The 16,891-nt window shown below is 40.3% G+C and overlaps 1 protein-coding gene across 2 annotated transcripts in view; it reads left to right on the forward strand.

Annotated features, from left to right (window-relative positions):
• CACHD1 (cache domain containing 1) overlaps window positions 1-16,891 on the forward strand; it is a 186,423-nt gene that overhangs the window by 137,323 nt on the left and 32,209 nt on the right. For both annotated transcript variants that reach the window (XM_067535461.1, XM_067535462.1), the window contains exons 8-13: window positions 2,390-2,539; window positions 3,694-3,927; window positions 7,139-7,288; window positions 7,879-8,002; window positions 12,981-13,098; window positions 15,427-15,595. In XM_067535461.1, coding sequence (XP_067391562.1) covers window positions 2,390-2,539; window positions 3,694-3,927; window positions 7,139-7,288; window positions 7,879-8,002; window positions 12,981-13,098; window positions 15,427-15,595 — 945 coding nt within the window. The remainder of the gene's footprint in view (window positions 1-2,389; window positions 2,540-3,693; window positions 3,928-7,138; window positions 7,289-7,878; window positions 8,003-12,980; window positions 13,099-15,426; window positions 15,596-16,891) is intronic.

Here is a 16,891-nt window from a genome sequence, read left to right on the forward strand (position 1 = left end):
CTGGTACAAAAAGAAAGAAGACAATATTATTCTCTTTCATTGTGAATTTTTAAAATCCTGTTCCCCTAACAGGATCTGCAGGCGTGTCAGAGAAACCATTCACACGCCAAAAAGTAAATTAATAATGGAAAAAACTGAGGCATTCCTGGTGTGTAAGATAAGAATTATAAGAATTATACTGATGGATGTTTCTGCATTCCCCAGCTTTTTATCAATATCCATTATATTGGTGCCACCAGCACCTCAGTAATTATTTTACATTCATATGGTGCCTTTCATCTCAAAGAATTGCAAAGTGCTTTGCACACGGTATACATACATCACAGCCACTGAAATCTTGTAGCTTCTGGATTTACAGGAGGACGAGTAATGCACAAGCTGCTGCACAGATGGAGAAAATGTAGGGACCGGGAGCTTGGGAGAGTTAAGGGCTTTGTATTGTAAAATTTGTGTTTGTTTTTCTTTCCAGTGCTATTGTAGGAAGGAAAACATGGTTCATTAACTGTATAGGAGAACTAGCTAGAGATCCATAAAGCCTAGGGTATAGCCTGGGTCCCTAACACTGTTATAGAACTATATTTTATTACCCTTGCTATCAATTAAAAAAAAAAAAGCAAAGTTGGACCTCAGTGCCCCTAACAGTGGCATACAGCTCCTATAGTGTAGACTGAAAATAAAGGTTATAAAACCTTTTCCACAAATAAGATGATACTCTGAAGGAGCTTTTTTTTAGCCAAATTAGATTTAAAAGCTGTCTCTAGTTAAACTCTGGAGGGGAGGGGAATAAATAAAAAAAGAAAGGAAAGGAAAATAGAAGTTTCAGGTGCTTCTTTGCATCAAAACACCGTTTCAAACCATTAATTCAGAACACACAAAACAGCAAACTGATGTTGAAAAAAAAATTTTTTTCCAAAAATCAATCAGACAAGACCTGACATTTCCACCAAAGCAAGGAAATTCAGCGGTAAATTGGCAGTCCTTCAGTAATATGCTCCAGTGTGTTTTGGGATTGTAGGACTAGTGTATGATCCCTAACTGGAACATAAGATGCTTTAAATGCTGAAGTATAGGGTGGAGCGTAAGCATTGATTTGAATTTCCTTGAAGCTTAACATAAGACATTCTTTTAGCTTGAAAATACATTGATATGTGTTCACTCTAAGTAGAGCAAAATGACTTAGTGATGAATGGCAAGTATGTGTCGTGTCATGTCATATTCTTCAAACATGAACGTATCATGTATGTTACATTTCCTTTCATCCTTTAAGATTCCAAAGATATAGTGGCTATGGCGATGTTTACTATTGTTCCTTTATTATTTGTATTACCATACTACCTAGGAGCTCGAGTCGTGGACCAGGGCCCCCATTGTTGTAGGAGCTGTACAAACACATAAGCCATGGATTAAATTATGACTGCCCCAGCACAGGTACACAGGAGGGGAGAGGGTGTAGGAAGCTCTTTCACTCATTACCATTGTACACCCATTCATTTAGGCAGCAAGAATGCCGACACATAAGTCATCTCAAGTTAGCATGACCAGACACATTCCACCCCAAAATGGGTCATGTTGGGAAGGGGTGGGAGACATGGTGGGTCATCACAGACAGGTGGTGGCCATGGTACAAACAGAGGTGTAAGAGTTACTTTTACAGGCAGCTGCTTACAACTGCCACTGGTGCAGTAAACCTCCACAGAACTGGAAAAGCTACCAAGAGCTCTTTAAATATAGGAATCACTCAAGTGCATCCATCCCTGGGGAGGGAAGTAGCAGACATTTCACTACACAGCAGTGTAGGACAAGAAGTGGCATGTAGAGCCTAAGGTAGACAGAATGTAATTACCAATTTGGAAATTTTATTATGGGGAGCGAACACCCCAACTCCTGCCTCAGGACCTTGAGTAACTACATGAAACTTAGGTCTCAGCTAAGAAAAGGCACGGTGTTGTCCCTGGGAAGAAGCTATCCCTCTAGGGAGGAGTGTCACCCTACTGACTCATCAACAGAACTTCCTGCAGAACTCTGTGTTCCTTGAATGTTTCCCTTCCATGTTCTGACCAGGCTAAAACTTGTCTAGACCATGAAATCTGATGTGGTCCCAGCTTGGGACTAGAAAACTATCTAGTGCTTTAGAATGTGTGAGCTGAAACTCATGAGTGTTTGTTAGCTGAAATTGTGGGAACTGAGACTGCTTAAGGAATTATAAAGGCCTTCACAACCAGACAGTGAGTGTTTTCATCCATTGCAGATACCCAAAACTCTTGTAAGTAAGGTTGTTGATAACTTCACATTTATCTTCTTTTACTGACATAAGGATTTTACAGTATTTCTGAATGTCTCGAGTAAACTGGAATCTAATATATTCTCTGCCATATATGTTTCTGCTTAGATACAGATATGGCCATAATTTACCTGTCAGCTGGGATTACATCAAAAGATGCTTCAGATGATGATAAAAAGGCTACTCTCCATGTCATCAATGAAGAAAATAGTTTCCTCAATAACTCAGTAATGATTCTCACTTATGCACTTATGAATGGTAAGAAATGTGTGCCAAATTTCTGTTAGATTAAAATTCCCTAGTAACCCAGTGCAGTGTTACCCTGTGTCCGTTTGAAAGGGTCAAAAGTGAGTTTTGGCCTTAGAGGCCATACCCCGGATGAAAGCAGTTTCCTGTTTGGGGCATACAACTATTTAGAGTCATAGGTTTGCAAACCAAAGTTCAAATGATAGGATATAAATGTGGAATGCCAAGCACAATGAGGCAAATTCAGTATGTGGTGCAACTAGAGACTTCGCTGGAGCTTCACCCTCTGACACCAAGACTGAATTTGGAACAGTCTCTCCATTAAGGCCCCCATTCAGCAAACATGTAAGCATGTGTTTAACTCCTATTAGTATCAATGGGACTTAAGTCTGAGCTTGAAGGCAAGAATGTGATTAAGTGCTTTGCTGAATGGGGGCCTAAGCCAAGAGTAAAGTTAAATATAAATGTATGCACACTGGCACAGAGATATCATAGTCCTTTCTTCCAAAAATATCTTTAGCACAGAAAGCAATAGACTGTCTTATTAGCATGGGTTGCACTTCTCATCCAGGGAAGCTTATACCTGACCACGGGGAATGTGCATGCAACCCACACTAACAGTGTGCAGCTCTATGGCAGTTCAAATCCCCATTTGGGCCCCCACTTTTAAGAATGCCCTTGGTTAGGTCATCTGCAGGGACTGAGCCCTGGGGCATCTGGATCTGGATCTGAAAGCATGAGACTCTGTTGCTTCAGGAAAAGGAGAAGGTCCATTAATTCCAAGGTTGTATAGCAGATTCATAAACCTCTGCATGCACTAGTCACTGGTGGGAGACAAGGAGTTACCCTGTGTTATCATGGGTTACACAAACCTCTTTATTTTAAAAAAAATAAATTGATAAAAGTATCTAAATAGTGATGTGGTTGGAGCAACCATCTTGAGTTTCTGTACAGTGGAACAGTTATGTGAGTGGACTCGTTTAAATCCTCAACAGACATTCACCGTGTTCAAACTAACTGCTTAACTTGGCAACACAAGTATGTACTGTTCTGTAGTTTTACAATATTTTACGGTGTGTTTTAATTTGGAATAAGACGTAGGAGTCTCAACTGACAATAAGTTTCCTACCTTCTCGTCCCTTATATTTGCAATATCTCTTTTTCAGAGGGAGTTACAGGTTTAAAAGAATTGGCATTTCTCCGCGATCTGGCAGAACAGAACTCAGTGAAGTATGGCGTGCCTGATCGAACTGCCTTACCTGTGATCAAGGGGAGTATGATGGTCTTGAACCAGCTAAGTAACTTGGAAACCACAGTTGGTCGATTTTATACCAACCTCCCCAACCGAATGATTGATGAGGCGGTCTTCAGTCTGCCCTTCTCAGATGAAATGGGAGACGGTAAGTGCTTAGAAAATCTGAAATTGAGCAGGTTAAAAAAAACAGAGGCTAGGCTTTTGTCTGCCTGCCTAGCCCAAGGTTTGTAGCCAACAAGGTGGCATTTTTAGATCTGTCCCTAAGGGATCTGTAAAATTAAGCCCTTCATGCTGGGATTACATGTAAAGTTTTACACCCACCGGGGAGGGAGGAGGGGGGCTGTTTATGGAAAGTGTGGGTAATGTGACATCCAGTGGATTTGGGTTGTCTCTCACAGGCATACAGATACAGCCTCAGTAATTTGGATTTGTGTAGGGAAGTCCTCTGGGCTTGTGGGAGCATGCTTCCAGGCTGAAATGGCAGCCACATCACCTCTGCACTTCAGCTGGCCCAGTCAGAGCTGGTGTTGCCCTATAAGCATAACACGAGGGTACATAGGGCAGCCCAGTGGAGGAAGTGGCATTTCAGATGGTCAGATGTTGAATGCTCTCTTCCTTCCTACGATAATGGAGCCAGGCACACAACTTCATGAGTGGTTGTTCCTGCTGGCCATTTCCTTCTTTTCCTTCCTTCCCCACAGTAGCTGAGGCACTGAGCAGCATCTCACCGAGCAGCTTAGCAGCTTCTCTGGAGTCTCTGCCCCACACCTTCCCAAATTTGGAAGACTAGGACTCCAGGAGGGTGCAGCAGTAGTGAGCCTTATGAGGTTAGGGAAGGACCCAGCATAGCAAGTGGAACTGCTAAAATATTGGACCAGATTCTCTGTTCTGATCAAGGTGTGCTCAAAAAAGAGCTAGAAATGTGGTTGTTCTGAGCACGAGACAGAGCAACCTGAAGTCTGCGATGGCTGCCAATGGCACGAATGGCTGTTCTGGAAGCCAGGGATCAGCTGAATGCAGCAGCATTCCGGCTACTACACCTTTTTTGCCTGGGGGCCAGGAGTAGGAGTCTCTATGGTGGTTCTATATCCCTGGAGTATTTCCCCAATACATTGCCCAGATCCACCAGATACAGACCACTTTGTGCTGACAGATCGTAGTGTGGACACGAATCTGACCTATTCCTTAAAAACCCTGTGTAAACCCTAATGTTCACATGTTTAACTTTACTTGGATGCAACAGTGAGATCAGGTGGAACAATGAAGAAGATGAGGGGGGGAGGGCACATATAGATGTTTGCTGAGGACAGCAAAATATATGCAGCCAGTCCTGCACATAGTCCTCAGAAAAAGTGCATAAGGGATGCAAAGGCCCCATACATGGTTGTTCCACATGTGTCCCCTTTCACATGCTTACTGGAGTAGTAGGGACTGTAAGAGTTTGATAGCTTGGAGAGCCTTTAATACAGGCTCTTGCACTGGCACGAATGTCATTGTGAGAAAGAGTACGATCCAGTCTCTATAGAGTAATGCTTCTCTGCCTCTGCTCATGCTTTTGTAAAGGGAAGAGAAATAAAACCTACTTCAGAGGGGAGCTGGGAACCGCATTAGTGTTTTTCCAGTGTTTTGAAGATTTAAGGTGCTATGTAATTACTAACTATTAGAGTTAATAAGCTTAACAGCTCCTGCATTTCTTCGGACATTGCTTTCATTTTCTTGTGTTTGGTGTTATGGAGGAGGGGTTGAGGAGTCTGGCTCAGAAAGGTTTCTAGACCTCCGAAGCAGGTTGTCTTTATTTGCCACCTGATCAGAGTGACTCTTGAGAGTCTGAAGTCCTCTGTGTTCTGAGATTGCTCCTGGACATGCTTCTCATGTGATAGAATGATAGCCTACTTTCCCCTTTTCTCGTCCCTCTGTGGTGATGCATTGCCACTCATCTCTCACACATCCACGTCCAAGCATAATGGAGAAGTTGGGCAATTTAAGGATTATAAATGGTACAACTGAAAAGATTTGGATTGCATAATTGGGGGGGGTGTTTGTTTTTGTTTTTGTGGTTTAAAAAAAAACAACAAAAAACCTCACTTACGGAGATGAATTTCGATATCTGTTTTATATTAAAAGGGTGAGTGAGTTTCCAAGTGGCACTGACATAGAAAGTAAGACAGAAATGGACTGCTACATTTTTACCTCAGGCACTGAGAGGTTTCTGAAATCATTGTAGTGCTTTTGTTTATAATACCCAGTGCAATGGCTGTGTTGGGATTTAGTAGAGGAGGTTTAACATACTGCATATATAATCAGATGAGCAAAATTCATCCCAACTGAGGTTTTACAAGTAAGATTCTTTTTTATTCTTGTTAGTGTTTTTATAGCTGCATAGGTGGGGGGGTAAAAATGCAGACCGTAAGAAGAGTGCAAAAAGGAAAAAAAGTGAGAATCTAGGTCCTTTTATATAAATTCATATTCTTGTCCCTAAGGTATCTAACTGTGGGCTGATGAAGAAACAAAATGTAAAATGCACTGTGTGTTTTAGTAACTAATGGTATATTCAGTGTATTTCCTTAACTCACCATCGGATAGGTAAAAAGTGGCTAATACAGGGAAGAGGGAGAGGGAATACAAACATTGTAGCATAATTCATATACTTTCTAAACCTCCCCTTCCCAGCCTTCCATCCTGTCCCTAAGCCTCCACTCCCACATTTCTACTGTTAAATGGTAGCAGCTTTTCTACATTCTGACTTCAGAAGTGCTGTCAGTAAGAGATATCCAAGCTGATAGTGCTTCTGTTATCTTTAATGCTGTTATTTAGTCATGGGTTTCAAGCATTACCATTGTTTGACATCTCTCACTGACAGCGTTTCTTGAATTAGATGATCATAGTACTACCAGTGGTGCTTCACTGGGGCACCATGTCACACTGACCTAGGGAGACAACTGCAACAAATGAGTTAAAACTGCCTTTACTTGCACAGAGGGCTGAATTATGCATATTCAGTGAAATCCTCAGAATTGTGACTTATGAAGGGAACCCTACATAAGGATCTGATCCAACAACAACTGAAACCTGTGGGGGAGTCTTTCTTTTGACTTCATTGGGAGTTTAATCAGGGCCTGTTTCCTAAATCTTTAATCTTAGCCTTTTAAAATACTCCTACATGGTATGGTAGCAACTTTTTGAAAATTGAACTTGCTGGACTGAAGGATGTTTTGTCACCGGGTTACACAGGTTAAGTTTCCCTCTTTTCTAGCACAGAACTCTTAGCACAGAACTGGTGGAGAACATGCTTTATATTAGTTAACTGGCAAGTTCATTATTGCTAATGTTTTCTGTGCTCTTCCTTTTATCTCAAGGTCTGATAATGACTGTAAGTAAACCTTGTTACTTTGGAAACATGCTGCTCGGCATTGTTGGAGTGGATGTTAACCTGGCATATATCTTGGAGGATGTCACCTATTATCAAGATTCTTTGGCTTCTTACACATTTCTCATCGACAATAAAGGTGATTTTGTGATTCAGATGCATAAATACACTGTCGTCCTGTTTCATTGATATTACAGACTGTAGAAAATCAGTTCCTTATTCTGCTCCTTATTTGTGAGCAGGATGAGAAAGTGAACAGTGCTGTTTCTCACCAGATTAGGTGTGTCAGGTTTGAGTAGTTCTGTCTGACAGCAATTGCTGGACAAATAGCGTATGTAAGTGGATTTATGGTTTGGGATTATTACACGAGGGTCTTGATTTACAAATGTTTGCTGCTGCTGCTGAAGTAGGTTGTTTTCACATGTATAGGCCAGAAGCCAAAACTATAGCGTTTTGCAAATAATTTGTTATATTTTAAGTTTTTTCACTTGTTATGGGCATGGTCATTTTAGCCATTTTTTTTTTTGGTGTTAAATGACCAAATTCTTAAAGTTCTGTTGGCACGAAGCTGCTTTGGGATGGGGTGGGGTGGTTACTGGTAGAGTAGTTTCTGCTGTAATTTTGGAGGACTTTCCTACATGTAGTCAGTATGCTTGTTTTTATGCTCTCTCTCTCTTTATTATACACTGAACCAGCACTTGTACTAAACACGGTTTTTGGTCTTTTTAGGGTACACTCTTATGCATCCATCCCTTACAAGGCCTTATCTGCTGTCTGAACCACCACTTCACACTGACATCATACATTATGAGAACATTCCCAAATTTGAATTGGTTCGGCAGAACATCCTTAGGTAAGGACGAATTGAGACTCAAGTCATAGCTTCCTAAGATTAATGATTTAGAGCAGTCAGAAGTGTTTGTACAAAACCTTTTAATAGGAGCTACTTTATAGAATTATTATTACTGTGTTTAATATTTCTGTTGCAACAGTATCCAGAGATCACTGCTGGTATCGAGGTCCCATTCTCTTGCCAGTGCAGGACTGTTTTTTACCATATTATCCATTCTATCCTTCAGTGTGCCAAGCAATAGTTTCCACAGCTTCCCTTGGGAGACTCTTCTAATCTAAGAGTAGAGCTGATCATCAGGAAGTTTTCCTTGATGTTCAGTCTGGATTTTTCCTTCTGTTATTTCATACAGTAATTCTAGTTAACACCCTAAATAACTCCTCTCCCTCCAAGGGGTTCAAATAAGTAATCAAACTACTGTACACATATCTGCTGCTTGAAATTTTTCCTCAATCCTTCCTGCCCCCATCCTCCTCCGTAGTGATTTTTGCAGTTCTTTTCTGAACATTCTCCAGCTTTTAGCTCTTCTTCACTGTTTCAGGTTTGGTTAGGCAGGCCATTTGTCCGGTTTTAAGCCGGACAGCCCTCTTTTTCTATTATTTCGTTCCCTGTCAGGTATTTGAGACAAAACCGGACATAGTTTTGTCTTGGGTCATGGATGGGGGACACTATTTTGAAGAGTGTCCTATTCCACCCCACCAGTTTGACCTCGCGTGCTCTTCAAAATGGCACCCACGCAAAGTCACACCAGTGGGAGGATGGTGGTATGTTCTTCAAAATGGTGTCCTCTATGCAGCTTGACCTCACACACACAAGGCATGTGAGATCACACTGGTAGGGGTGAGGTCACACAAGCAGGGGTGAGCCTACGCTCTTACTGAAAGAGCTGAAATAGCTGGTATTGTGGGGATGCATCAGTGGTCACCCTAGGAATGGTTGCACCATATTTATAAAGGCCCTAATCCAGAGCCCACTGAAGTCCTGTGGAGTCTTTCTGTTGACTTCAAAGGGCTTTGAATAAGGCTAGGTTTACACTTAAACTTCAGCATAGACACTCGCCACAGCGACAGGAGGGGTTCTTCTGTCGACCTAGCACTGTCTACACTAGGGGTTAGATCGATTTAACTGTGTTGCTCAGGAGTGCAGATTTTTCACGTCTGAGCGATGTAGCTGTATTGACCTAACTTTTTAGTGTAGAACTGGCCTCATACACATGGGGAGAAATTATTACCTCCCTGCTCTATGACATGATGCCTCTATGTGTGCAGCTTCACAGAGAATATAGGCACACCCTCTATCCCAAGTAAGGATTGATGTGACAATACATGATTTAGGGAGAGAGAATCTAGCATTGGCCATTGCCAGCCTACATTGTTAAACCATGTGTGATTTGCTGTCCACTCGGGCCTCTTGCACCATTACTAGTCTCCCATGTTCTGCCTCCCACTGAATACTTGCATTTTGAGTTACTTTTTCTCATTGAATCTCAGTTTTTCTGTCTTTATTTCTAAATTTACAATCCAGAAATGCCCCAATTAAAAATAATGGTGGACTTAGCACTTAAATACAGCCTTTCATCTTCAAAGTATTTTACAAATCTCAATCTTCCCACCTCTTCTCTAAAGTCTGCAAGTATCCTGATCCTCTACTTACAGATGGGGAAATGAAAGAAGAGTATTAAATGACTTGCCCAAAGCCACAGAGAAAATCTATATCCAAATCAGCATTCGAACATGGGAGCTCCTGGTTTGCAGTTCTGCGCACACACAGCTAGCTCAGCTCTCTTTAAAAAAACACATCATTGAGATATTAGAAATACTTGCTTTGTCTTCTAGAAAAAATGTATATGAAGGACTATGCAGGAGTTCCATGTAATGACAAAGACTTTCTGGAAAGGATAGTTAAACTATAAATGTACATTAAGTGTAGAACATTAAGGGTGCTACTCTATACAATGTGTCCTTTCCCAAATTTAGGACTAGTTTGTAGGTTGGCCACCAGCTCTGGGTAAAGACAGCACAAAGTTGCCCTGTCCCAGGAGCAGACCAGGGACCAGACTGTGACTTGGAGAGTCACGATCTGTTGCCTTATTCCTGCCTTGCTCCAGGGGGAGAGTAATCTGTGCCAGCCCTAAATCTGTTGCACATTACCTACTGGGGCATGCTAGCTCAACTGCACAGGCCAGTACATTGGGAGCGAAGGAGCAAAGACTCTGCCTGTGCCTGCTCACTGAGGTTAGAGGGGGCAGTAGCGGCTCCATAGAGGCTGCTTCCCCTCTCCCTGATGCTGCTACTGGTTATATATAGAGCCCTGTGTGGATACAAATATGGGGATCTGCATCTGATCCACATCCACTGGAATAAACTTTTTCCTGGCCCGCAATCTGCCCTCCCTCTTTTAGATTTACCTGCATCTGCATATCAGCTAAACAGCAGCCCTCCATCAGCTGTTCAGCCCCTGCCGACCCAAACAGCCGATGAGCCCCACCTAACAGCTGATCAGCTGTTCACCCCTGGCTGGCAGCTGCTCCAGCCCTGCCCCAGAAGTCACAGAGGTCCCGACCTCTGTGACCATCTGACAATGATCTGCAAGAAATGGTTCTGTCCACGGATATAAAGCAAATATCTGTGGATTTATAGGGCTTTAGTTATATATACGTAGCCATGTGTGGCAATAGGGGGGGAGGGGGCATGTGACCCCATACTCCCCTGTGTAGGCATGTAGCACGTCATGATTATGCTCTTTGTAGTGTTCACATCTTGCATAGTCAGGATGGCTGTGTTCATATGCAAAAACTGAGTTGTGTCATCACCCCTTCCCAGACAGAAGAGTGCTTGATTGGCATTTTTTGCTTACAAGAAGCTCAGGAATAAGGTAGTATTAAAATTGTATCAAATCCTATCTCTGGAGTGAGGTTAGTGTTAAGATGACATGAGAAAATTGATATTACACCAGCTTGGAGGTGCCTGTTGGGATAGGGGAGAGAGAGTTTCAAACACTGTTATTATACCCACTGTCCTTAAAATTACAAAGACCTTATCTGGTATGCTAGTCTTCCAGAAGTGACACATTTTACAGATTACAGATAGGATTGTGGCCAAAACAAAGGATCAAGGCTAACAAAGGAGCTGAGAGAGTTAAGCACCTAAATTCAATGGGATTTGGGCACATAGTCTTTAGACCTCTTTGAAAATCCCAGCCAAAATGTGTAGTATTTTCATTAATGAAAACTTTTATACAAAGGTAAGGGCCACAATCTTAATTAAATAGATGCCTAAAGTTAGTGCCCATAATCTGTACCTAAATAAATGGAAAGATTTTCAAAAGTCCTGCACTCCCATTGATTTTCATTGTTATGAATATTTATGGGAGGATGTGATTGCCCTCTAGAAATACATCAGAGAAGGAGAGGAGTTATTTAAACTAAGGGCCTGGCCATCAACAAGTTTTGGCTTGAAATTAGATGAAGGTTTATAACCATCAGAGGAGTGAAGTTCTGGAACTGCCTTCCAGGGGGGAGCAAAAAACCTAACTTGTTTCAAGACTGAGCTTGATAGTTTATGAAGGGAATGATATGATGAGTTATGATGAGATTGCCTACAATGATGTATGGTCATTAGCAAATATCTCCAATGACGGAGATGGGACACTAAATGGGAAGGGCTCTGAGTTACTACAGAGAACTTTTTCCCAGGTGCTCAGCTGGTGGGTCTCACCCACATGCTCAGGGTGAGAACGAGAAACCAGTAAAAATTGAGTCAAGCTATGATAGGAATGTGAATGCTAGCAGTTGCATGAAAAGCAGTTGGTACAAATGGAGGGAATTGATGGGAATTCTGTGTGATAAGAATGTGCCAATTAAACTAAAGAGCAAAATATATAAGATCATGATTAGCCTGGTCATGACATATGGGTTGGAATGCTGGCCAATGTGGAAGAGAGAAGAACAACTACTTCATGCTGCCGAAATGAGTGTTCCTATGGACACTGGGTAAGACAAGAACTGATAGGCTAGCATTGAAACTATATGAGCCATGATGCAGGTAACCCCCATCACGGAAAAGATGTGGACATGTCACCTGAGATTGTTGGGACATGTGAGATGATGAGACATGGGATATGTTGGTCAGAGAGTACAAGATCTAGTAGTTTCAGGACAAAGACTATAAGGAAAACCCGGAAAAAGGTGGTTCAAGACACTGAAGGAGGACATAAGGAATGTTGGTGACAGCTTGGAAGTCACACTTAACAGGAATGTTTGGAGATGAAGAACAAGAGCTGCCGAACCTGATCAATGTGACATGGTGAAGGCAAAGAAGAACAAAAATCTGCTTCTCAGCTGGGTAACCCTTCCACAACAGTCTCAGAAGAGTGTTTGTGCATATTGAACATGTGTTCCCAGCACTACAGCTCTACTTCTTAGCTCCATTCTTAAAGGCAGGCATGGTATTGAAGTATAGAAGACGCTTGGTCTTCAAGAGTAAATGACAATATCCTGGCCTGCTAACAAAAATGGCATAGGCAGAGATACAGCATAGTGTGCATGAGCAGTTCTGCAAATTGTAATTTAGATCCAATTTTAAGCTTGCCAACGCTTTGTTCCTTTAAAAAAGAAAACTAGTTAGTGCCATTCCAATAGCAACACTATCTCAAGACAGGAGAAACTATAATTCTGTTTCTGTGAATTATTGATTAGAAATTTAGGAACCAAGTTACCTCTGCTTCATCATTTGTACTGAAAAAGGCAATTCTTACTCAAACCATGGTACATTACACATCAGAGTGTAAGTAAGTGTTAAAATAGATAAATGCATGAGCAGCAGACCAAAGCATTCTGTTTTTTCTTAATTGAAGGCAGTTTTTATCCAGCCCTTTCATAACTTTCATGCTTTTTATATAAAAATGCAGTAGATGGTTTTGTTTGATTCACAGCTTTTTCAATGTTGAATAAAATGTTGGATATTATTTGTTGCCACCGTAGCCTCCCTCTGGGCAGTCAAATTATTACAGTCCCAGTGAATTCCTCACTATCTTGGCATGTCAACAAACTGAGAGAAATTGGAAAAGAAGCCTACAACGTTAGCTATGCCTGGAAAATGGTAAGAGAGAGATCTCACTTTTGAATGGTAGCATATAATTTTAATGTATGTTAATAGATTGAAGATTGATTGAAGGTTGAGTAGTTTGAATTTTAATTATACAGAAACAGTAGGAATGTGTCTCTTATTATGGAAAATAACCTTGCATTCCATTGAAATTGTAGTTTCAAATTTATTATAATGTATTCCTCAGCAATACAGGCATGTGTATGCTGTTTGCTATTAATATATGTGTTCATTATATGTTATATAATATATATGTACACATGGGCACATGCAATTATTCTACATATTTTCCCAAAGGATGAAAATCTATACTGAACTAATGTCACACTATAAAGTCTTAGAGCAAAGCTCAAGAAGTTGAACATATTCCAGAGGGTTAGCCATGTTAGTCTGTGTACAGGAAAAACGAGAGTCCTCATTACAGCCCACGAAAGCTTATGGCTGCAGAAATTAAATTTGTTAGTCTTTAAAGTGCTACAGGTCTCTCGTTGTTTAAGTTGAACATATTTCACAGAAAGACTCAAGATAAAAGTACAGATTTACGCGATAGTGTTTGCATGTATTTTATTATTATTAAAATGCTGATACTAACAAAAAAAGAGGAAAAATAGCTTTTAATTCTATTGGATATTTTTAAACTAATCATTGGCTGAAATATTTTGGGGTGGATGAAGATAGGTGTCATTTTAAATGCTGAATTGTTCCTTCCTATGGTATACTACTTAGTACAATACTGTTTAGATAGAAAAGCAAATATGAATAAATTGTAACAACATTGTTCATGATCAAGAAATTAAAATTTCCTTTTAAACTTTAGTTATAGTTATATAAGGATTTGCAGTATTGCATCTGTATAGAGCATGAGTCTACCCTGTAATATGTAAGGCTGTGTCAGGTACTCACATATTCATAGGTATTTTATTTTCATTGCTATTTGGAGTTTGCCCCAGTACATATTTTGCAGTCAAGTCAGATGCAATACCGTGCAGAAATCTTTCAACAGCAATTAAAACAACAAAATATTCTCAAATACTACCCTCAGTGGACCAAAAAACTCTTCTGCATAATCTAGATGAATTCATAATTGCTAGATTCCTACAGGATAAAATCAGTTCAAATGGAATGGAAGCTAGTCTTTTAATTCTGCTATAATCATTAGACAGATCATATTTAATGGGAGGATTTGGCAGGCCTGCATCATTACCTTAAAGAAAAAAGAGCTGTTCTCATCTTATCCAATTGCAAGGGAATAAAAAAGATTCTAGCAGCCCTTTCGCTTTTCAGTTTATTTTGTGAACAAATCTGGATACTTATCTTGACCAATGGAATCTGCAACTGGATATGACCCGGGCAAATTTTGCTAATGCCAAGAATAATTGGCTAATTGCTTTGTGTCAACAAATTTAGCAGGTAGTGGTGGATCATTTCACTAAATTAATTTAAATGTAACCTGAGAGATTATGCTGAGGAGCTTTAAGAGATTAAATCTGTCGTCATGTACCAAATATTCATGAAGGTGTGTTTCTGGAGCCAGTTTTGCCATGTTGAAAGGTTGTATCAAATATCAGATAGCCTTACAGCCTGGCAATACTACTCCCAAATTTTGCTAACCTGATGCACTTAGAAAGTGTTCAAACCAGCAAAGCAAGTAATCCATCCAGCACAGGACTGGAGGAATAATGACGATGTCCTAGTATTTATTGCTAATCTGCATTCTTCAAAATTGGAAACTGGCTAAAAAGAGATGTACTGTATTCTGTTTCCATTTGTGAACCCCAGTCTTCTTCCCCATGAGGTTTCATGACGTATCCACACAACAGCATCCAAATTTTGATACTACTATTCTTAAAAAAACCCGTGAAAACAAAAATGTGTGTGCTGAGCATCAACTTTGAAGTTTTTTTTTTTTTTTTTTTTTTTTTTAAAGTATAACTCAAAAGCTTTAATATGGTTGGGATAACTGATCAAAGCACATACCCTAGTTATGTGGACTGTATTGGAAACCCTGAAGTCTAAGGCCTCAATCCTGCACTGAGAATGGTTTGGGTATGCCCCAGCACCCATGCAGCACCTCTCCACACAATTCTCTGTGCAGGATCATGGATTTACTCCCTGGGGACAGGGAAATTGAGCAATTTCTAGAGATGATTAATTGCAGAGAGAAAGTAGGGAATAGGCTGCTTTGGAGTATGGCTAAAGGTGATGCCACCTTCCTGTGAAAAAGAAACTTAGGAAACGGAGGAGAGGGGGATAAATAGAAAATGAATACTATAAAACCTCCGATTTTTTTTTTCAGTCTCATTTTTTGTCCTTGTTTTTTAGGCCCAAGACACATCCTTCATTCTCTGTGTGGTGGTAATACAGCCAGAAATACCTGTCAGACAGCTCAAGAATCTGAACACCGTCCCTAGCAGCAAGCTGCTGTATCATCGACTCGATCTGTTGGGCCAGCCCAATGCCTGTCTTCACTTCAAGCAGCTGGCAACCTTAGGTACAGCTCATCTTTATTTCATGTGCATTTTTGTAGAGCTGGTTGGGAAATAGAACACATTTTCAGTTCAAATCTATGAAAATGTTTGTTTCTTTTTAAAACAAAACAAAACAAAACAAAAACCACCACCAAAAAAACCTTTCAAGGGAAATTTTCTATCCTGGTTCACTTTTTTTACATGATTATAGCTAAACTGTATATCCCTTGCCATGGGGAGCATTCGGTCACCTGAGTATTTCCACTGCAGTTCATGCTCGTGGGAGTAAGTGCTTACTAAGTAAGAAAGAGTTGCACAGTCTAAGTCCTTAGAAAATAGGGCACATGGGACTGAGAAATGTCAAACCTGGTTTAAATTGTAGTTTTGATTCTGTCACGCAAATCATTAGCAATGACGTGAAAATGATGACACTCATGCTGTATCCTGTTGCCTTTGGATTCATGCAAATTTTTCCACAAACATAAATATTTAATACCATCCATCTGTGTGAAGAAATCAGAAGATACAACTCATGAGGAGGTCAGAATTTTAATATTCTTTGAAATCTTTTAATGTGAGTCTATCCAGACCTCTTAAACCTACATCAAAATTTCAAGTTCAATATATGTCTTTTAAAAAAAGGATATTTCTTCTTTCTGTGTGTTAAAGTTTTTAATCCACCCCACTGATATCAATGTATGCACTGATGTCATGGATGGAAGGATTTGACCTCAGAATTATATGATAATACAAGTTTTAATATATAGAAAGGAGAGAACTTTTTAGAATCCTTTTAAGAAAGAGGTTGTGTGCAGGTTTGGAAAGTGTGCAGTTTTACACATATGAATATTAAAATTCTGATTTTCTCCCTGGAGTTTTAACTAAATTACTCATAAACAGAGTAACCGCTCATGGAAAAGGATATGGGCATCACTGTAGAGAACTCAGCAGTGACATCTGTTTATTGTATGGTGGGGCTCAAAACAGCAAATAAGGGGTTGGACTGTATTACAGGGAAACTGGATGATGTTATGGAAGGTGTGGTGCCGTTATATAAAACACTACGTTCTTGTCTTGAATACAATGCCTTGTTTTGATAAAGGGGAACCACATAATGACACATCTTTTCTAAGGTGAGACCATTAATGGAAAAAGGTGCACACCAATAATATTTAGAGACAAAGGAGAGACTCAATGTGAGAGAAAATATAATTGATTCAGATAGTTTAGTCTGGAAAACTGATGAGGAAACACAATAGAGGCTTAATAAGTGATGGCTGGGATAGATAAGGCTGCTAGATGTGCAGTGTTATGCCTTG

This window comes from Emydura macquarii, unplaced genomic scaffold (assembly GCF_026122565.2).
Source record: "Emydura macquarii macquarii isolate MOO-44397 ecotype Brisbane River unplaced genomic scaffold, CSIRO-AGI_Emac_v2 contig_3506, whole genome shotgun sequence".
In the NCBI taxonomy this organism is placed as follows: Eukaryota; Metazoa; Chordata; order Testudines; family Chelidae; genus Emydura; species Emydura macquarii.